Consider the following 23,064-nt stretch of genomic DNA (forward strand, 5'->3'; position numbering starts at 1 on the left):
TTCCCTTATTATCACTCATTCCTTGCCAGACTCAACCTCTACCATCTGCCTTCTCTGCTCTTACTCCTTTGCTGCTGAACTGTGCTGGAAAAAGTCAATAGATGATCCTGCTGATAATAAGTACTGCAAATTTGGTATCTAAGTTCAACTTACTGCTGGAAAGCAGTCTTTTTACATTTTCCTGATAGACTTTTGTGCTCTTCCATGATGACTGTTCCAAAGCTTTTCTTTTCTCCTGAAGCTTCTCCTCCTCAACAGAATACCTCATCTTGTACTTTATTGAGAAAGTAGAGGCCGTTCATTATGAGCTTCTTCTTTTCCTCTATATCTAAATTATCTCCTTTGTTCTGGGCTCCTCCTCTCCTCCTGTTAGGGCAGTCTTACTCCTAATGCTCTTGATTTTGTTGCCTCTTCTCTAGCACTTTGCCCCTACAGTCATCTCCTCCTCCTGTCTACTGGCTTCTTTGCTGATGCCTGAAAACATACCTAGGTCTCTTTCCTGTAGCTAAAAACAAAACAACAAAAAACCCCTTCACCTCATCCATTATCCCTGCAAGTTATCCTTCTGTGTTTCTTCCTCCTTTCAAAGCCAGTCTCCTAGAAAGAACATTCTCCTTTCATTGTCTTCACTTCCTCTCTTCTCACTCACTTCTTACTTCTTGTAATATCTTTTTACTTTCATCACTCAACTGAAACTGCTTTATCCCAAGATTAACAATGATCTTTTAAACTACAAGATCTGATGGCCTTTCTCAGGCTTCACCTTCTTGATGTCAATCACCATTTTCTCTGGAAATTTCTTCCTCCTTGGTTTTCTTGACACTGATCCGTTCTCCTGCCTGACTATTCCTTTTCAGTCTTTTTTCACCTAGACCATCATCCATTCTGCTCACTCTGTGTAAGCATATATCCCCCAGGGTTCTGTCCTGGATCTTTTTCTCTCTCTACATTTCCTTGGTGATTTCATCATCTTCCATAGGTTTAATTATTATCTATATGCAGATAGTATGTAAGAATATGACATCCTGTTCTTTTTTCCTGAACTCTAGTCTTGAAATCCACTAATTGCCTACTGGACATTTGCATTTGGATGTTCTGCCAGCATCCTAAACTTACTATGTTCAGAGCAAAACTCATTATCTTCAACACTCCTCTCCCTCCCTGGCAGCTCTCTTTCTTTTTAATTTCCCTATTGCTATTGAGGGTACCTCCATCCTTTTGGTCATCCAGGTTTGTAGACTCAGAGCCACATCTTGCCCTCCTTCACTTTTCACCCCTTCCTCCCACCCCAAACCCCTTTAACCAGTCAGTTGCCATGCCTTAATGATACTATGTCCACAACATCTCTCACTTTTTTCCTCTTCTCACATGGTAATCACCTTAGTGTAAGACATTGTTACCTGTAATCTGTACTATTACAATAACCTTGTAATTTTTTTTTTGCCTTCAGTTTATTTTTCCACCAGTTCTTATTCTGAATTTCCAAATTGACCTTCCTAAGACACAGGTCTCAGTATTCTACTGCCCTGCTCTTGAAGCTGTGGGGGCTTCTAGTTGCCTCTAAGACAAATTCAGATTCCTTGTTTTGCATTTAAAGCTCTTCACTGTCAGATTTCTGCCTAACTTGGTATACTTATTGCTCATTACTCTTCTTTAGTCACTCTCCATTCCAGCCAAATTAGACTATTTGCTTTCCTCATTCACAGTGTTCTATTTCCTGTCGCTGTCATGACCGGAATGCATCTCTGTCTCTGACTCTTGAAATCCCTAGTTTCCTTCAAGTCTAATGTCATGACATCCCACTGCTAATGTTTTCTCTGCCAAAAATTATTTTGTTTTTCTTCTTACGTATTTTGTATTTATTTATCTGTTTTCATATCTCTATTCCCCCTGCAGTGTAAGCTCTTTGAAGTAAGACTGCTTTGTTCTCATTTTTGTATCCCAATTGCCTAGCACAGTTCCAGATACTGAAAATGGCTGAAAAAATGCTTGTTGGGTGAATGAATGGGCTGGAATTTATTGCCCTTTGAAGTTTGACCTTCATGTCTGAGAAGCATGTTCAATTTCTGGGGCTTGAAGCAAAACTTTAAAAGATTCCCCTCTACTTTATTCTCCTGTCCCAGAAACACTCGTTCTATAGAGTTGGGTAGGGACAAGGAAATAAGTACTTTTTTTATAAGTCCCCAAACACATGGCTCTGCCATGTGGTATTTGACATAATGACTAGGACCAGTGAAGTAATGGAAGCCCTTGGCTGAATCTCATCATGAAGTGATGAAAAGAATTTCATTTTGTAGGAAATTTGGTGCTGTGTATTGAATTGTGTTTTTTTCCCCCTTCTGTCCCCTTCAGCTTATTAGAAAGTATTGATTCCTGAATAGGGAAAGTGAGTTGATTAAATTTGCCATGGACATTGATTAGCTGTAATCCAATTATAAATCCTCTGAGAGGCATGTTTGTAAACAGGCTTTCGTGCTTTGCAATTCAGGACTTGTGACTTCTGCTAATCAACTGGTTGAAGCTGAGTGCACACAAGATCTATATATCCGCAAGCTTGGAATTGCTTTGCTTTTGATTTATTTTAATAGGATCCTCTTGATTTGCAATTTATTTTTCCCGATAAGGACATCTTCCTCATGACAACCTATTTAAAAGACACAGAGATGTTTTGAGCAGGGGTTGTATTTCATGCTTTAAGGGCAAAGCCATGATCAATATGATGTAAATTGCCCAGCAGTATGTTCTTTCTGTTCTGTTTTTTTCTCTTTTTCTCTGGACCATAATTGGATTTGAGGGCTTAGAGAGGTCTTAGAGTTAGTTCTAAGTAAGTTTATAAGACTGAACTTTTCAGATTTTTTTTTGGTAATTTTTCCTACCTATGCCAGAATCAGTCAATCAACAAGCCTATTTTGAACACCTGATATTCAATTCAATTAAACATTTATTAAGGAAAGATGAACTGCCATAGCTTTATCTTCAAGGAGCTTGTAATTTAATTGAGAGGATGAAGCATACACAAATAACAATAATGCAGGATATAATATGATCTCTGCAGAACATCTTGAAATTGAGCTCACTATAATTTATGGTCCATTTCTTCAACTAGGTCCTTAGTACTACAACCCTTTCATTTCTGTTATTAATTCCTCATCCCGTTCCTCAAGGTTAGCATTGAAACCTTTTCCTCTTTCCTTAATTTGCAAAATAACCCCACACTTATAAAATCTGTTCAGAGAATAAACAGAGACCACTCAAGGCTGAGTGGATTATGGGTCTCTTAACTCCCTTCCTTTACTTTTTACAACTTCTCAGTATCATCACCCATATTCTTCTTTCTCAGAGGAAGAGAGAAATCTCTACTTGATAAAATGAATCCTTTTACTTGATCCCTTTTCTTCCATCTCCATGAGTTATCCCCCCTCTCTGTCATTTGTCTTCGATCTCTCATTCTCTACTGGTTCTTTTTAACTGTCTCAAAATATGTTCAAGTCTCTCCCCAATCTCCCCAAAGCCTTCCATTTACCTTTTAAGAGCACAACTTTTTGAAAATGTTGTCTCTACCTAATGCCTCTGCCTCTTCACCACCCACTCTCTCTTTTGCCCTTTGCAATCAGTCTTTCCTTCCACTAGATGAAACTGATCTTTCAAAGGTTACCAGTGACTTCATAATTCATAAGTAAAGGGCCTTTTTCAGCTCTTTTCTTTCTTGATCTCTGTTATTTAATACTGGCTAGTTTTCTTCTTCCTTGGGTTTTGAGATGCTACATTATTCCACATCTCTACTTCCTTTTGTCTAACTGCTGAATCTAGACCTTGTAAGAGATACTTCCTAAAGGCTCTGTCCTTGGCCCTCTTCTTTTTTGTCTCTCTCTATTCTACCTTGACAATCTCTTGTATAACTGCAGGTTCAACTGTCTCTTACTTTTTTGCATTTGTCTCCCAAATATAGCATATAGAGATCAAATCATTTGCCCAGGGTAACACATCTAAGAAGTTTCTCAGACCACATTTGAACTAGGCTCTTTGATTCCAAGCCCAGCTTTCTACCCACTATTCCAAACCCAGCTTTCTATCCACTGTGCACCACTGCATCAGTGGTACTGCAGTTTATCCTGTTTCCCATTTAGGAAACTTTGCTGTTAACTTTGACTCTTCCCTCTCACTTATCTTTAATATCTACTAAGTTACCACATCTTATTAATTCTACCTATGTAATATTTCTCACATTTTCCTGCCTCTCTATTCCTGCTACTGCTGCCTTCGTATAGATCCTTGTTACTTGGACTATTTAAGTAACCTACTAATTGTCTAATTGGCATAGCTGGGTGGCACAGTGGATCTTTCTGATTTCAAATGTGGCCTTAGACACTTAGTAGCTGTGTGACCTTGGGCAAGTCACTTAACCCTTTCTGCCTCCGTTTCTTCTACTGTAAAATGACCTGGAGAAGGAAATGGCAAACCACTTTGGTATTTTTGCCAAGAAAACCCCAGATGGAGTCACAAAGAGTTGGACAGGACTGAAAATGACCAATTGTCTAATAGCTTGTCCTGTTTCTGCTCCTAGATTCCTTTAGTTCTGACTCCTTTTTTTCTCATTTTAAAATAAATTCTTTTTTTAAAAAAGATTCATTAATTTATTTATTTTTAGTTTTCAGTATTCACTTCTATAAGATTTTGAGTTCCAGATTTTTTCCCCCATCTTATCCCTCCCCCAGCCCCAAGACAGCATACATTCTGAATATCCTTTCCCCAATCTGTCCTCCCTTCTATCCCCACCCCTCCTTTCCTCTTCTGTTTTCCTGTAGGGCAGGATAGATTTCTATACTCCATTGCCTGTATATATTATTTCCCAGTTGCATGTGAAAACAATTTTTTAACATTTGTTTTTAAAACTTAGGTTCCAAATTTCTTCCTTCCTCCCTCCCCCCCTACCCTCATTGAGAAGGCAAGCAACTTGATACGAGTTATACTTGTGTAGTCATGTAAAACACTTCCATAATAATCATGTTGTGGAAAACTAACTGTATTTCCTTTCATCCTATCCCACTCCCCGTTTATTCTATTCTCTCTTTTGACCCTGTCCCTCCTCAGAAGAGTTTGCTTCTGATTGCTCCCTTCCCACAATCTGCCCTCCCTTCTATCATCCCCTCAGTCTCTTATCCCCTTCCCCCCTGTTTTCCTGTAGGGTAAGATAGCTTTCCATATCCGATTGAGTATGTGTGTTATTCCCTCCTTAAGCCAAATCCGAAGAGAATGAGATTCACTCATTCCCTCTCACCTTCTCTCACTTCCTCTCCACTGTAAAAGCCTTTTCTTGCCTGTTTTATGTGAGATAATTTAACGCATTCTACCTCTCCCTTTCTCCTTCTCCCAGTATAATCCTCTCTCACCCCTTAATTTTATTTTCCAGATATCACCCATTCATCTTCTACTCACCCTGTGCCCTCTGGCAATCTATCTGTACATATAATTTTTTTTCCCCTCCAACTACCCTAGTACTGAGAAAGATCTCATGAGTTACAAATATCATCTTTCTGTCATTCCACCTAGGAATGTAAACAGTTCAACCTTAATAAGTCCCTTATGATTTCTCTTTCCTGTTTACCTCTTCATGCTTCTCTTGAGTCTTGTATTTGAAAGTAAAATTTTCTATTCAGCTCTGGTCTTTTCATCAAGAATGCTTGAAACTCCTCTATTTCACTAAAAATGTCCATTTTTTCCCCTGAAGGATTATACTCAGTTTTGCTGGGTAGGTGATTCTTGGCTGTAATCTTTATGTCCCTTGACCTCTGGAATATTATATTCCAAACCCTCCAGTTCTCTAATGTAGAAGCTGCTAAATCCTGTGGTATCCTGATTGTGTTTCCACAATACTTGAATTGTTTCCTTCTGTCTGCTTGCAATATTTTCTCCTTGACCTGGGAACTCTGGAATTTGGCTACAGTATTCTTAGGAGTTTTGTTTTGGGGATCTCTTTCAGGAGGTGATGGGTGAATTCCTTCAATTTCTGTTTTACCCTATGGTTCTAGAATATCAGGTCAGTTTTCCTTGATAATTTCTTGAAATATCATGCCTAGGCTCTTTTTTTGAACATGGCTTTCAGGTAGTCCAATGATTTTTAAGTTATCTCTCCTGGATCTATTTTCCTGGTCAGTTGTTTTTCCAATGAGATATTTCACATTGTCTTCTATTTTTTCATTCTTTTGGTTTTGTTTTACAATATCTTGATTTCTCATAAAGTCACTAGCTTCCAATTGCTCCATTCTAATTTTTAAACATATGTTTTTAAAACTTTAGGTTTCAAATTTTTTCCTTTCCTTCCTCCCCACCCACCCTCATTGAAAAGGCAAGCAACTCAATATATGTTATACATGTACAGTCCATTCTAATTTTTAAAGAAGTATTATTTTCTTCAGTGGGCTTTTGGACTTCCTTTTTCATTTGGCCAATTTTGCTTTTTAGGGCATTCTTCTCCGTATTGGCTTTTTGGCCCTCTTTTGCCTATTTTTTGGCTATTTTTAAGGTGTTATTTTCTTCAGCATTTTTTTGGGTCTCCTTTATCAAGCTATTTACTAGTTTTTCATGATTTTCTTGAGTTGCTCTCATTTCTCTTCCCAATTTTTCCTCTACTTCTCTTACTTGCTTCTCGGAATCCTTTTTGAGCTCTTCCACGGGTTGGGACTGATTCATAGTTTTCTTGGAGGCTTTGGATGTAGGAGCTTTGACTGTGTTGTCATCTTCTGGTTGTATGTTTTGATCTTTGTTGTCACCAAAGAAAGATTCAATGGTCTGACTTTTTTTGCACAGTTTGCTCATGATCACAGCCAGTTACTTGAGTTTTAGACTCTTTGTTAAGGTAGGGGTCTGTTTCCAGTGTGGAAAATGTACTGTCCCAAGCTTCAGGGGTTTTGTGCAGCTCTTTTCAGAGATACTTCTAGGGACCTATAAGTTGTCAGTTCTTCCAAGGTGGTATGATCAAAGGCAAGATGTTTACTCCTTTCCTGGCCTGTGCTCTGGTCTGTGAATGACCACAAGCACTCTTCTCTGCCTTGGAACTGTGAGGAGGATTCTCTCTTCACTGCCACCATAAGCTCTACCATGCCAGTGCTCCTCCTCACCCCAGGAACCATCACCCAGGACTGTGACCCAGATCCAAGCACAGGCAAAGCAAGAGAATCCTGCCTTAGCACTAGCAAAGAGATCCCTGCAATCCCCCTCTGATCAGCTCCTGAATTCCTCCTCAGTCTGTGGGCAGAGAGCTCTGGAAGCAGCTGCCGCCACTGGATTACGCCAAAACTGGGCCTGGGACCAAGCTTCAGGGTTTCTCTCACCATGGTCCCAGACTTTTCCTACTGACCTTCTAAGTTGTCTTTGGTATTTGTGGGTTGAGAAGTCTGGAAACCGCCACAGCTGCCTGTGATTCAGTCCTCTGAGGTCTGCTCCAGGTTTGCTGAGGCCTGGTCTTTGCCTGCATGCGTGCCCACACTGAACTGCGTTTCTCTCCCAGCCTGGCACGATAGACCTTTATAATCAACCATCCAGGTTGTCTTGGGCTGGAAATTTGTTTCACTTTGTCTTTTTGTGGGTTCTGCTGCTTTAGAATTTGTTTAGTGCCATTTTTTGCAGGTATTTGGAGGGGTTTGGGGGAGAGCTCAATCAAGTCACTGCTTTTACTCTTCCATCTTGGCTCTGCCTCCCTAAAATAAATTCTTAATAAGCACCACATAAGATGAATATTTGTATATGCATTTTGGAATAGAAAGAAAAGATTGTGTTTGAAATTGAAAGTCTATTAGTAGCGTTTACTTTTAAGTATAATTTCTTTTTTTAAAAATTAATTTATTCTGATTTATTAACAATCACTTCCATAAGCTTTTGAGTTTAAAATTTTTCTCCCTCCCCCCCCCAAGACGGTGCACAATCTGATATAAGCTATACATATACATTCCTATTACACATGTTTTCACATTAGTCATGTTGTAAGGAAGAATTAGAACCAATAGGAGGAACCACCAGAAAGGAAACAAAACACAACAGAAGAAAAAAAATAGCAAACAGTATGCTTCAATCTGCATTCAAGCTCCATAGTTCTTTCTTTGGATGTGGATAGCATTTTCCATCATGAAGCCTTTGGAGATGTCTTAGATCCTTGTATTGCTGGGAAGGGTTAAGTCTATCAATATTAGTCATTGCATAAAGTGGCTGTTATTGTGTACAATGTTCTCCTGGTTCTGCTCACTTCACTCAGCATCAGTCCGTACAAGTCTTTCCAGGTTTTTCTGAAGTCTCCCTGTTCATCATTTCTTATAGCACAATAGTATTCCATTACATTCACATACAACTTGTTCAGCCATTCCCTGATTGATGAGCGTCCTCTCAGTTTCCAATTCTTTGCCACAACAAAAAGAGCTACTATAAATATTTTTGTACACATGGGGCCTTTTCCCATTTGTATGATCTCTTTGGGATAGAGCCCTAGAAATGCTATTGCTGAGTCAAAGGGATTGTCCTGCTTATATCTGGTGCCTTTGAACTTCCTGTTACCTCTCTCCTGTACCACCTCTTCCCCTCACCTCCATCCCCATTTCTCTCCACCCCCCATTCCCTTTCCTCCTCTCCCTCCTTTCTTTCCTTGCTCTTTCCCTCCTATCTTGCCTCCTTTCACTCTCTTGGAGTTTGGTTGAGAATGATCATACTGAAGCACCCAGGTCAATGGGTATGTGGGTATGGTCTCCATTGGTATAGATCATAGTCTGTCCATAGCTTATCTTGTACATGTTTTTCCAAAGATTCTCTACATAGGACTTGCCCAATGTGCTATAGCTTTTTCTCTAGTACTACTTACATTTTATGGGTAGCCTTTGCTTTCACAACCTGACTGGCCCACTTTTCCAGGAATTTATTCCTTTGTGCCACTTATTATGTATAGATAATGGTAACATATATGTTGCAGCTTGCTTGTGCCTAACATCCATCTCTCAGATGCCCTTTGGGTCACCAGCAACTTTGATTGTTTTTTTTGAATTTTGATTTTCAGTTCCAAATTATCTCCGACTGCTCATCCATTTTCTACCCTATTGAGAAGGCAAGAAATATGAAATCCATTACGAATATGAAGTCAGGCAAAACAAATTTCCACATTAGCTATGTCCTTCTTCCCTTCAAAAAAAAAGGCTTTAGCTTGTACTGTTAAGTCCGTTGGTTCTCTATCTGGAAGAGCATAGCTGCATAGCATTTTTCATCATGAATCTTTGGAAGTGATGGCTCATCGTATTAATTAGAGTTACTAAGTCTTTCACAGTTGATTATCTTTATAATACTGTTATTACAAGTCACTTAACCCCAATTGCCTTACCAAAAAAAAAATGTTATTATCATATAAATTGTTCTTTTGGTTCTGCTCACTTCACTTTGTATCAGTTCACATAAGTCTTCCCAGGTTTTTCTTTCACAGTAGTATTCCATTACATTCATATACCATAGTTTGTTCAGCCATTCCCTAATCAATGGACATCCTCTCAGCTTCCAGTTCTTTACTGTTACAAAAAGAGCTGCCATAAATATTTTTGTATGGGTCATTTTCCTCTTTTTTTGATCTCTGGAGTATAGAACTAGTAGTGATATTTCTGGGTCAAAGGGTTTAGTTACTTTTTTGGGCATAGTTCCAAATTACTCTCCAGAATGGTTGAACTAGGTCATAACTCCATCAGTAGTACATTAGTGTACCTATTTTCTCACATCCCCTCCAGCATTTGTCATTTTCCTTTTCTATCATCTTAGCCCATCTGATGGGTATGAGGTAGTATCTCAGAGTCATTTTAATTTGCATTTCTTTAATTATTGGTGATTTAGATCAGTTTTTCATGTGGCTGTTGGAACCTTGGATTTCTTCCTTTGAAAACTACCTGTTCATATGCTTTGACCTGTTATCATTTGGGGAATGGTTCTTATTTTTGTAAATTTGACTCAGTTCCTTATATTTTTGAGAAATGAGATCTTTATCAGAGAAACTTGCTGCAAAGATTTCCCCTCCAGTTTCCTGCTTTTCTTCTAATTTTAACTACATCGTTTTTGTTAGTGCAAAAACTTTTAATTTACGTATTCAAAATGATCCCTCTTGCTTCCTGTGACCCTTTCTATCTCTTGTTTTGTCATAAATGTTTCCCCTGTGAATAAATCTGACAGGTAGTTTCTTCCCTGTTCCACTAATTTGTTTATGATATCACTGTTTATCTAAATCTTGTATCCATTTTGAACTTACCTTGGTATATGGTATGAGATGTTGGTCTGTGCTTAGTTTTTGCCATACTACTTTCCAGTTTTCCCAACAGTTTTTGTCAGTGAATTCTGGGCTTAGTAGCTAGTATCTTTGGATTTATCAAACATTAGGTTACTGTGTTAATTTGCTTCTATATGTTGCGTAACTAATTGTTCCGCTGATCAACCTCTTTATTTCTTGCCTAGTACCAGATTGTTTTTGATGATTATAGCTTTGTAGTATAATTGGAGATTTTGACTAGGCTCCATTCATCTTTCCTCCTATTTTTTTTATTGATTCCTGTCATATTCTTGACCTTTTGTTTCTGCAGATGAATTTTGTGATTACTTTTTTCTAGCTCTATAAAGTAATTCTTAGGTAGTTTGGCTGGTATGGCACTGAATAAGCAAATTAATTTAGGCAATATTATAATTTCTGTTATATTGTCTTGGCTTCCCCATGGGCAATTCATATTTCCCCAGATCTGTCTCTCTTTTTTTGAAGGATGTTTTGTAGTTGTGTTCATAAGAGTTCCTGTGTGTATATTGGCAGGCAGACTTCCAAGTGTTTTATATTGTGTGTAGTTTTTTAAATGGAATTTCTCTATCTCTTTCTGCTGAATTTTATTGGTAATATACAGACATGTTGGTAATTTATATAGATTTATTATATCTACTGCTTTTTTGCTGAACTTGTTTTAGTTAGTTTTTCAGTTGACTCTACAGGGTCTCTAAGTAAATCACTACATTATCTGCAAAAATGATAATATTGTTTCCTCTTTGCCTGTGCTTATTCCTTTAATTTCTTTTTCTTGTCATATTGTTATAGTTAGCATTTCTAGTATGATATTGAATGGTAATGGTGATAATGGACATCCTTGCTTCATTCCTGGTCTTATAGGGAAGGCTTCTAGCTTACTATTATAGGTTATAGTGCCTTTTGCTTTTAGATAGATATAGTATTTGTCATTTTAAGGAAAGCTCTGTTTATTCCTGTGTTTCTAGTGTTGTTGTTTTTTTTCATCAGGAATGGGTGTTGTATTTGCTTTGTTTTAAACTTGACCTTCACAACAGCCCCTTGAGATGGTAATTTATTGTTCTTGATTTGATGATGACAAAGTTGAGTCTTAGGTTATGTCTGCCCATTGTCACACAGCCAATGAATGGCAGAGGTAAGACTTGAACCTGGAACTTTTCTATAGATACATTGATGTTTCCATTATACCAGGGGCTCTTAACTTAGGGCCTATGATTTAATAACTGTATTTCAATTTAATTGGCTCCCTTTGTAATCTTACGTATTTTTTTGGTATGCATTTAAATGCATTACTCTGAGATATGGTCCATAGGCTTCATAAGACTGCCAGAGGGGTTCAGGACACAAAAAGGACCCTTGCACTATCCCATAGACCCCCCTTTTTTCCCCTCAATTTAATTTTTTTTTGGCAAGACAGTCAGGATTAAGTGTCTTGCCCAGGGTCACACAGCTAGCAAATGGTGTCAAGTGTCTGAGGCTGGATTTGCATTCAGGTCCTCCTGACTCCAGGGCCAGTGCACCATCCACTGGATTTAAACTCAAGTCTTCCTGACTCCAAGGCCAATGCCACCTAGCTGCCCCTCTCATAGCCCTTTGGAGAATTAGAATTATCTTAGACTTTTGAGAAAATATCTCTTTGGAGAGCAAAATAGTATTTTTCCAATAAGAAGTACTTTGTCACTGGGCAAATAGATATTATGTAGTTGGGGCTTGGGAATTGAGAAAGGAACTGTAAACTGTAAAATAGGGTCAGAGAGGTAGGGAGGAGTAGGGGGTTTTATGTATAAACCAGAATGTCCAGAAGGGTGAAAGAGAACTAGGGAATAGTTACTTTGAGATACAGTGTGGAAAGTTAGGGGTCTGTGTAACCCCACCAAGAAGTACTAGGAATTTTGAGATCTTACTTGAAGAAAAACTTCTTTGATATACATCTCAAGGTTGGGAAGGTAGGGGAAAAATTATTTTGTACACATTCAGAAAACATGAAGTCTGGTGTATAGCAGTTGCATGTTGTATAGATTGATGTACGTGCCTATACTTGCATATACAAATGCATGCAGGGCTATGCAAACACACATATATATACATATATATACACAGATATACATTCATATATACACAGATATATAAAATATACCTGTGTATATATCTTCTTAAATGTTGAAGTAGTGCTAATCAACAAATTTATTACTTTAAAATAATATTTTATTTCTGAATTTTTAGCTTCTATCTTCTCCTTGGAATCCCTTCACAAAGGAGTTTCTGAGGATAAAAATGCACTGTGATTTATGAGGTAGTGAAGGTCAAGCACTTTGCAGTGATATGGACCTACTTCATTTGGGAAAATCAATGTAGCACATCAGTTCATAGCACACTTCCTGCCTTAATGGTTCAGACCTCAATCAATACTTGAAACTTGAGTTTTGGTTTGTGGGCATTATGCTTTCTACATTCTTCCTCTCACCTCAAAAGCATAGCCTGGTCCATTAGAGATGATGATAGTTACACGCTTCTGCTTGGTTTAAGACCTACTCTCAGCTTAGGCATCTGATATGTAAAATGTGGTGTGCCCCAGGCCAAGTATTGATTTAAATGTCCTCCATTACCCATTTTGGGGAGCACTCCCCTAAGTTAGATTTGAGTTGGATATATGCCAAAGTTTGTAGCATGGTTATTCATCATTTAATTCCCTTTCTCTGAAAAATTTCCTCCCTGTTAAGAATATCCCAGTAGGCTATCTGGCTGTGGACAGGAGTATGTCTAGGCTAGCATTCAATCACTGACCTTGACTTTCCCTTCACAGGCTCTGGAACCATGGCCCAAGTAGAGAAAAGGGGGGGTTTGCTTCGCAAGTCCTCAGCCTCCAAAAAACCACTGAAGGAGAAGGTTGTGCTGATGTATGATGAAATCTTCATGGTAAGGTCTAGAGCTCTGTGTTCGAAAATGGGTTTGACCCCTTTGTTCCCTGCCTAAGAGTGAGTTAGTAATTCCCCGTTTACCTTTCTCCTTTTATGGTCCTGTGAGAGAAGATGTTCATCCTGGTAGTTAAACCTTTTGTTTAAGTTCACTCCTACTAGTGAGAGGAAACATTGTGAAATAGTGGGAGGGGTGAACAAATAAAGAAAAGAATATGGAAGACTAAGGAATCCTCTTTCCTGGATTTTGCTTAGAGAGCCTCATTTACCTGAACTGCATTAGGAAGACAAATCCTAAATTCCCTTCTAACTTCAGAAGTTTCATTCATGACCTTTTCAGAGCCTATTATTACCACAGGTAATTTTGCAGGGAAGCTGGCATAGGACATAAATTAAAGTGGTTACTAATTTGAAAATTTTTAAAAAAATTGAATTATAGTCAAAGAACACTGATAGGGAGAGTAAAGATGATGGCTTTATTTTCAGGGTACTAGAATCATTTAGGAAAAGGCTGCCATTGTACACTGCTAACCTACATAGCACCCAGGAGGTCAAGGATTAGAGGCTCATTGAGAGCAAGGATTATGTTTTTATTCTTTGTATTGCCAATACCCAGCACAGTAGTAAGCACATAATAAATAAATAATAAATAAAAATAAATTCAGTAATTGACTGTAAGCATTCTGTCCTAACCTTTTTTGCAAAAAGCAAAATGCTAAGGAATAAAACCAATAATAGGAATTTATCTTAAAAGAAACATTAAGCTGTAGGGTTGTGTTCTTGAGGAGTGGGAGTCAGCAGTTTTAGCCCAGTGTTCTAAATCCATGGTAACTATAGTGTAGCACAAACATCAATTGTAATATTGCTCATGAGTTATTAAGAAAAAGTTGTATATAGTATGGTCTGTTTACACTAAAGTGGGAGAGTAGTACATTTTAGAAAGATTTTCGTCAGAAAGGGTTGAAACAAACAGGAAAAGAAAGTATTAGGACTAATAGTTTAAAGGGTCAGCCTTCAGTTATTGAGGGAAAGTGTTTATCTAGAATATTTCCCAGTTATATAAGGTAACTGATGTATTATTAGAAAACAGATCAGAGATTTCTTTGATGTCTGGAGCTATTACAGTGCATCATAGTTTAGGGCCAATAGCCAAGTATCCCTTCCTGACATCTTAAAATATACTTTGTCAGATGAGATTGGAGTAATTAAGTGGCCTGAGAAAAGGAGGGGCTCTTGTTTTGTTTTTTTAGGCAATTGGTGTTAAGTGATGTGCCCAGGATCACACAGCTAGTGTCAAGTATTTGGTTTGAGGCCAGATTTGAACTCAGGTCTTCCTGACTTAAGGGCCAGTGCTGTATTCACTGCGCCACCTAGGTGCTCCTAGGGGCTCTTGTTTCTTGAGAAGGAGACATAGGTTTTGAAAACAGAGCATGAAAAGGTTATAAACCCTACAAAATTTAGAATATGATCACTGACCATAATAAAAACCATAAGTCATCAAGTTCTGTCAATTAAGCATTTCTTAAATGTGTCCTATGCCTTTGGTTTTTGTTTTTGTTTTGCTAGGCAATGGGGTTAAGTGACTTGCCTGGAGTCATACAGCTAGTAAGTGTTATGTGTCTAAGGTCGGATTTGAACTCAGGTCCTCCTGACTCCAGGGCTGGTGCTCTATCCACTGCACCACTTAGCTGCCCTTGTCCTATGCTTTTGTGCTTAGGATACAAAGACAAAAATGAAACAATCCTTGCCTTTAAGAAGTTTACATTCTACTGGAGAAATAACACATACCCACATAATTAAATACAAAGTATGTGCAAAGTAAATAAAAAATAATCCAGAGAGGTATCAAGAAATACTTTATGTAGCAGTGAGCACTAGAGCTGAGGTTTAAAAGGATATAGAAATTCTAAGAGGTGGAAGGGGGAGTGTATATTAAAAGGATACCAAAGTTGAATTGCTAAGTCAATTATTCAGAATATGCGTAGACATGCAGACAGAATAAACAGGTACTAAGCAACCATGAAGACCATTCTGAGAGAAGAAGGCAGTTACATGGGGTCTCAAGATGGCCAGTACAGGGGGTAGGAATCAAAAGGAAACACCCAGAAAGGAGGAAGAGTCACAGCGTGACTGGTTATTTAACACAAAAGTTAATGTGATGTAGGCTATACATTTACATTCCTATTAAACATATTTTCGTATTAGTGAAGTTATAAGTAAAATTTAAAACCAATAGGAGGAACCATCAGCAAGGAAACAAAACTCAACAGAAGAGAAAAAAAAAGCTAGCGATTCAACTTTCACAGTTATGATTACTATCTGTGTCTTTTTCTCCATCCTTTTTTCCTTCTGTTTATGCTTTTCTTTCTCCTCTGTCCCTTCCCCCCCTCACCAGTACTTTGCTTTTGACCACTGCCTCCTTCAGTCTCTCCTCCCTTCCATTATCCCCCTCCCCCCTCTTCCCCTTCATCCCCACGGCTTCTTCCCTCCCTTCCATCCCTACTCCCTTTTCTTTCCCCTTTTCCCTCCTACTGCCCATAGGGCAAGTTAGATTTCCATACCCAACTGATTGTTATTCCCTTCTTGAGCCAAATCTGAGAGCAAGGTTCAAACAATGCTCACCCCCCTCCCTTCTTTCCCTCTGCTGTAATAGGATTTTCTGTCTTTTCCTGTAATGTAATTTACTCTTGTCTGCCTCCTCCTTTCTCAGTATATTTTCTAAGATCAGACTAATCCACTTACTTGGATCTATTTAACCCACTTGATTAGATTTTTTTTTTATCATTACATCAATGTCAAGAATATCCATCCCCTTTATGTATACTCCTTTAACATGGTGTAATAACAATACAGTTCTCAAGAGTTCCAAGTGTCATCTTCCCTTGTAGGGATGTAAACAGTCTGCCCTTATTAACAACATTTTGTATCTTTCTGCCCCATTTACTTTTTTATGTCTTTCTTAAATCTTGTACTTGAAGATCAAATTTTTTGTTGAGCTTTGGTCTTTTTATGAGGAAGGTTTGGAAGTCTCCTATTTCGTTGAATATCCATCTCCTTCCTTTTTTGCAGGGTAGTTGATCCTTGGCAACAATCCAAGCCCCTTTGCCTTATAGAATATCATGTTCCACGCCCTGCGGTCTGTTAATGTAGAAGCTGCAAGGTCCTGTGTAATCCTGACTGTGGTTCCATGATATTTAAATTGTTTCTTTCTGGCTGCTTGCAGCACCTTCTCTTTCATCTGGTAATTTTGGAATTTTGCTATCATATTCCTTGGCATTTTCAATTTGGGATCTCTTTCAGGTGGTGAGTGGTGTATTCTTTCTATGGTTATTTTACCTTCTGGTTCTAGGACTTCAGGGCAGTTTTCCTTTATGATTTCCTGAAAAATACTGTCCAGGCTCTTTTTATCATCATGATTTTCAGGTAGTCCAATGAGTTTTAAATTGACTGTCCTGGATCGATTTTTCCATGTCGGTTGTTTTACCAATGAGGTGTTTTATGTTTTTATCCATTTTTTCATTTTTTTGTTTCTGTTTGATTCTTTTTTTTTTTTTTGGCTTTTAGGCAGTTGGGGTTAAGTGACTTGCCCAGGGTCACACAGCTAGGAAATGTCAAGTGTTTGGTCTGAGGTCAGATTTGAACTCAGGTCCTCCTAACTTCAGGGCCGGTGATCTATCTACTGCACCACCTAGCTGCCCCTGTTTGACTGATTCTTGCTCTCTCATAGAGCCATTAGTTTCTATTTGTCCAATTCTAGTTTTTAACAGATCGTTTTCTCTGTTAGTTTTTGTACTTCCTTCTTCAATTGGCCAATTGTATTTTTAAGGGATTTGTTTTCTTCAGTGTACTTTTTTTCCAGTTTGCCTATTGTGTTTTTTAGGGACTTGTCTTCTTCAGTGTACTTTTTTTTCTAATTGGCCAGTTGTATTTTTTAAGGACTCCTCTGCCTCTCTCATTAGACTTTTAAAATCCTTCTTGAGCTCTTCTAAGAAGGCTTTTTGGGCTTCAGACCAGTTTGTATTCCCTTTTGATGTTGCAGATGTGGGTTTGTTGACAATGTTGTCCTCTTCAGAATTTCTGTCTTGATCTTCACTCCTCTCATAATATGAATCTATGGTATGTTTCTTTTTACTCAGGGTGTTTCTTTATTCCCTGGCCTTTAAAGAGATTGAGCTCTCCTGCTGGGGAACAAGCTTCTTGTGTTGGGAGCCTAGGTCTTGGTCACTGGCTTTGTGTGCTGGGGCGTCTCATGTTGGCAATTGGAGGCTGTAGAGTTCTGGCAGCTTACCTCGTCTTGGGCTGGAATTAGCAAGGCTGGAACTTTCAGGCAATTCTAGGTTGCCTGCTTTTCCTTTCCTTTCACTTTCTTCAGCTCCTTTTAGATGGGTGCTGCAGGGTGTTTATCCGCCTGGGGCCCCTTGCAGTGCTGTCTCCCTCTTTTCTGCCAGTGCACTGGGACATTCCTTTGCGGTAGAGTGCCGAGGCACCTGGTGGTTTTCTGAGCTAGTTTCCACCGGTTCCCCCTGCCGTCACTGAGGCACTTGGAGGTCCAGGTCTTGGTGTTTGCCTGCTCTACCACCTGGGCTTCAGGATCTCTTCCTGGTTGACGGTTAGAGGTTCTGACAGCTTAATTGGTGTTGGGCTGGAATCAGCAAGCTCAGACTTTAGGAAGACTTTAGGTTGCTTTCATCAGCTCTTTTCAGATGAGGGTGCTTATCTGCCTGGGGCTCTTTGTAGTGCTGCTTTTCTTATTTTTGCTGAGACACTGGGAGACCCATTTGCTGGGCTGCTGCACTGCTGCTCCCTGTCTTTCTTCTTATTCAGGTGTTCCAGGGTTTTTTCCTGGGGTGATATTTTCTGGGTTTTCAGAGGTTGATAGGGGAGAGTGAACCATATAAAGCCCTAATGAGAGAGCTTGCAACCCATTTGCCAGTCTTTATTGGCCCTTTATTGGAAAAGATGGCCCTATTATTATTTTAAGCCATTAAAAGGGTCCCTTAAGGTAAGGTAATGTAAGTCCAATGGCCAGTGGACTTTCTTGAGTCACTAAAGTCATCCTTGCCAGGAAATGATATATTCTTTCTTCTAATTCCCCAGAAGTTTTTGGTTTTCTGGACCTTTGATCAGAATTTCAAATTTTTTAGCAATAGTTTTCAAACATACTAATTTTTGAAAGCCAATACTCAATATTGATAGAAATTTGATAAATAAATAGCATATTAAGGTTAAGCAGAAGCAGAGCACAAATGGAATAGGGCCCAAGTGTTGGAAAAAGCTTTGAATTTTGAAGTAGTACAACTGGCTTCTAGTTCTTGTTTTACTACTATCTAATTCTGTGACTTGGGGCAAGTTACTTAACTTCTGGATATCATTCTCCTCTTCTCTACAATGGGGCTATTACTTACCTGTCCACAAGTTTTCTGAGAGAGGGACTGGAGGAAAAAGTCTGAGGAAAACCATTTTAGTTATTTCTGAACTGTCTGTAGGGAAGACATATTCTTGCTCACAGTTCAATTTGAGAAAGAACTTTCCTATATTCTATTAAAATATTTTAGAATGACCAAAAATGTTAAAAGTAGTTAAAAGTTAAAAGCCAGTCTCAAGTTGAGATTAACTTTCAGTGATTCCCTATGCAACTATACTATTAATCAAAGGTGTATGTTTGGGGAGGCTGAACCCTATTTGTGTTTTGTTTCAGACAGAGGACCCTAGTAAATGCAGCCCTCGATTCTGGGAGGAGCTCTTCCTTATGAAGGTAAGTCTGGGCTATGCCTTTGCTAATATCCCTGTAGCCAAGACTCCCCTCTCGGCTTTGCACAGGAAATACATTCAGATCTTTGCTATCTTGTTGGCAGGTGAATCTGGACTACCTTGAGGGCAAGTTGGAATCTCTGGATGGAGAAGAACTAATGAAGATCAAAGATAACATTAATTGTTTGTTCCAACACTGTATCCAGGCTTTGGGAGAAGAGCACCCAATTCGAGTTGTCAATGCATTACAGGTATAATGGCGAGGGAAAAAGGATTCTTGTTTGGTAGTAAGCGGAAGTATTACAGATGTGGGGGATTCTATTCAGTCTAGACTCACTTGTGGGCCTTGGGGTATTTTAAAAAATGGTTATGGATATGCCGTATTTGTCTAGGAATCTTCCTAGTTAAGACAAGTTAATCCTAACAGTAGTATCTTGTTAATCTCTACAATTGGATCTCAAGTTTTAAGGCAGAGCCTCTGACAGAATCCTCAGGTCTGCTTAAGGAATGAAGAGGGGTAAACTGAGGCCCAGAGAGTGGTTCATTGCCCATTCTGAGTCAGTGAGTAATAAAAGCAGACAAATTTTGGAGAATTTTCTCTGGTTGTCAATAGTTGCTTTGTCACTCTTTTGATCATGACCCTGAGGGGAAGATCCTGTTTCAGGGTGGTAGCTCATTTGGCAGTCAAGAAGGCCAGAGAAGGAATAGTCAAAAAGAGAACAAAGACTTTTATTGGGATACTTTGGGTGAAGTTGCACTTCCTGTAATTGCAGTTGCTCATTTTGTTGGGGGGTGTGATAAAGTTCTCACTTCAGCACAAATATACTCATTAAACTTGCCCCAGTACTATTTGCTTTTACAGAAAAATGACTTTTTAAAAAAATTGTTCTACATGCATTTAAAAAAATTAATTTATTTTGATTTATCAACAATCACTTCCATAAGCTTTTGAGTTTTAAATTCCCCTCCCCCCCCCCCCGACGGTACACAATCTGATATAGGCTATACATATACATTCCTATTAAGCATATTTTCACATTAGTGATGTGGTAAGGAAAAATTAGAGCCAATAGGAGGAACCAAAAGAGGAAACAAAAGAAAACAGAAGGAAAAAAATAGCAGACAGTATGCTTCAATCTGCATTCAAGCTCCATAGTTCTTTCTTTGCATGTGGATAGTATTTTCCATCATGAGGCCTTTGGAGATGTCTTAGATCCTTGCATTGCTGAGAAGGGCTTAATCTGTTGATAGTCATCACACACTGTGGCTGTTATTGTATACAGTGTACTCTTGGTTCTGCTCACTTCACTCAGCATCAGTCCGTACAAGTCTTTCCAGGTTTTTCTGAAGTCTCCCTGTTCATCATTTCTTATGGCACAATAGTATTCCATTACATTCATATACCACAACTTGTTCAGCCATTCCCCAATTGATAGGCATCCCCTCAATTTCTAACTCTTTGCCACCACAAAAAGAGCTGCTATAAATATTTTAGTACGTGTGGGTCCTTTTCTTGTTTTTATGATCTCTTTGGGATAGAGCCCTAGAAGTGCTATTGCTGGGTTAAAGGGTATGCGTATTTTTATAGCCTTTTGGGCATAGTTGCAAATTGCTCTCCAAAATGGTTGGATCATTTCACAACTCCACCAACAATGCGTTAGTGTTCCAATTTTACCTCTTCTCCAACATTTATCATTTTCCTGTTTTGTCATGCTGGCCAATCTGATAAGTGTGATGTGGTACCTCAGAGTTGTTTTAATTTGCATTTCTCTAGTCAATAGTGATATAGAGCATTTTTTCATATGACTATAGATGGCTTTAATTTCTTTATCTGAGAACTGTCTGTTCATATTCTTTGACCATTTATCAATTGGGGAATGACTTGTATTCTTATAAATTTGGCTTAATTCTCTATATATTTTAGAAATGAGGCCCTTATCAGAGAGACTGGTTGTAAAAATCGTTTCCCAGTTTTCTACTTCCTTCCTAATCTTAGTTACATTGGCTTTGTTTGTGCAAAAACTTTTCAACTTAATGTAATCACAATTATCCATTTTGCTTTTCATAATTTTCTCTATCTCCTGTTTGGTCATGAGTTCTTCTGTTCTCCATAAATCTGACAGGTAAACTATTCTTTGCTCTCTCAGTTTGCCTAAGTATCAGCCTTTATATCTAAATCATGAACGTATTTTGATGTTATTTTGGTATATGGTGTGAGACTTTGGTCTATGCCTAGTTTCTGCCATGCTGTTTTCCAGTTTTCCCAGCAGTTTTTGTCAAATAATGAATTCTTATCCCAGAAGCTGGGGTCTTTGGGTTTATCAAATAGTAGATTACTATAGTCATTGACTACAGTGTGAAAAAGAATTTATTAAAAATCTTAGTTACTGCTGCTCCTATTGCTATTATTCTTTCTGAGTGTGAATGTTTTTCAAGCTTAGGCTCATGCTGTGATTACATGTAGGCTCTAGACTGTTGCAAGAGCTGTAGGCAGGCCTGTTTACCTCCACTCACTTTTCTCTTTACTCTATCTTTTGTACCATTGCTAGGATGATTTTTCCTATGAACAGATTTGTTCATGTCATTCCTTTCCTCAAAATCATTAGTGCCTTTATATTGCTTTCCAAGGTAAAGTTCAAATACCTTTCTCTGTCTTTTCAAGGCTTTCTGTTCTCTGGTGCTGGGCTACCTGTCAAGCCTAATTTTTTACTATTCTCACTTATTCACTCTAAAGTGTAGTCAGATTGGGCCACTCTGGGCTGCCAGCCTTCGGAGCTTTTCCATAAATGCTCTGGGCTTTCCATCTCAGTGACTTTACCTGTTTTCTCTACCTTTTCTCTCCCTTCCCCTAGTCACTTATCTTTCCTTTAAAACCAAACTTACTCCTCCATGAGGCCTTTCTTGATCTTTCTGTTTAGTAACAACCTTCCCCCTTAAACCTCCCATAGGACTTTGTTTTGCAACTCTCTAATTCATTTTTCATGTTATTGTAGTTCACTGTGTGTATTTCTTATCCCCCCCAGCCTATAAGCTAAATGAAGACAGGGGTTGCATTTTATTTAAATTTTGAAGCATTTCCCAGTGCCTAGCAAAATGCTTTACATGGAGTAGGTGCTAAATATTTGTTGAATATGTGGGGCATGAATTTTTGAGAGTGGGAAGTGAAAGTTGAACTAAAAGGTGTAAATTCAAATATTTAAGACTGGTAGCCTCTGAGAGAGTTAGACATCCATGCTATCCTTTCCTCAGTGACAAGACTCTCTTATTTGCAAACAATTCCTTCTGTTGTTTCTGTAGACCCTGTGTGCACTTATCCGAGGGGTCCATCAGAAGAATAAGTCCACTTCTGGGTTTGACATTATCAACATGCTGATGGGCTTTGATAAGGCAGAGCTCTGCATGAAGGTAAGACTGTTATTACAGATGTGCTTGTAGGCTACTGCTGTTACTCACTAAATAGTTGCACTTGATGGAGACCACTTTAGACAAATGGGTTAAAAGATTTGTAGATGGAACCAACTATAGATGATTTGGAAATTTTTGTTTCCTTTCCAACAAAGGAAGTAGTGATTTATTTGAACAGAAGACATTTTAAAATCCAGAATTTAGTTGAGAATAGTACTTGCCTCAGTTACATGAGTAATTGAGACACTGCTGCTTTAATTTTTGACCTATTAAATAATGTAATTATTATGCCACTTCATATTTCTATGTCTTTCAGTTATGGGGTTTTATGGGATTAAATAAAATAGTCCTAGTTTGTATTCAGTTGTATCTTTAGTTCCTAACATTAAACACTGTGAAACACTCTTCATAAAATTCACATTCTGTTGCATTTCTCACAAATAGTTTTCACACTTCATTTACAAATTAAATGATTATTGATCATCATATCAGCTTTTGAAGATATAATTTCCCATAACTCATTGTCAGAAAAACTTTATTCCTATTCTTTATGACAAAAATTAGAATACTTAATGTAGTCAGGTAAAAGAAACATTTTATTTACATGAAGCATTGTGTATGTACATGTACAAATAATCCAAGTCCTTGGAATCATATTTTAACATGAGTCTTTTTCCAAGTCATACAGTTATGTTGAGA

The 23,064-nt window shown here is 38.3% G+C and overlaps 1 protein-coding gene across 7 annotated transcripts in view; it reads left to right on the top strand.

Moving 5' to 3' along the window:
* Positions 1–23,064, top strand: part of ARMH3 (armadillo like helical domain containing 3) — a 223,733-nt gene that overhangs the window by 7,932 nt on the left and 192,737 nt on the right. For all 7 annotated transcript variants that reach the window (XM_078151093.1, XM_020967140.2, XM_020967127.2 and 4 more), the window contains 4 exons: positions 13,098–13,210; positions 18,908–18,964; positions 19,065–19,211; positions 22,258–22,365. In XM_078151093.1, the coding sequence (XP_078007219.1) occupies positions 13,109–13,210; positions 18,908–18,964; positions 19,065–19,211; positions 22,258–22,365 (414 nt within the window). In that variant the 5' untranslated portion in view covers positions 13,098–13,108. The remainder of the gene's footprint in view (positions 1–13,097; positions 13,211–18,907; positions 18,965–19,064; positions 19,212–22,257; positions 22,366–23,064) is intronic.

Source organism: Phascolarctos cinereus, unplaced genomic scaffold, assembly GCF_003287225.1.
Source record: "Phascolarctos cinereus isolate Bilbo 61053 unplaced genomic scaffold, phaCin_HiC Scaffold_3;HRSCAF=262, whole genome shotgun sequence".
Taxonomy (NCBI): Eukaryota; Metazoa; Chordata; class Mammalia; order Diprotodontia; family Phascolarctidae; genus Phascolarctos; species Phascolarctos cinereus.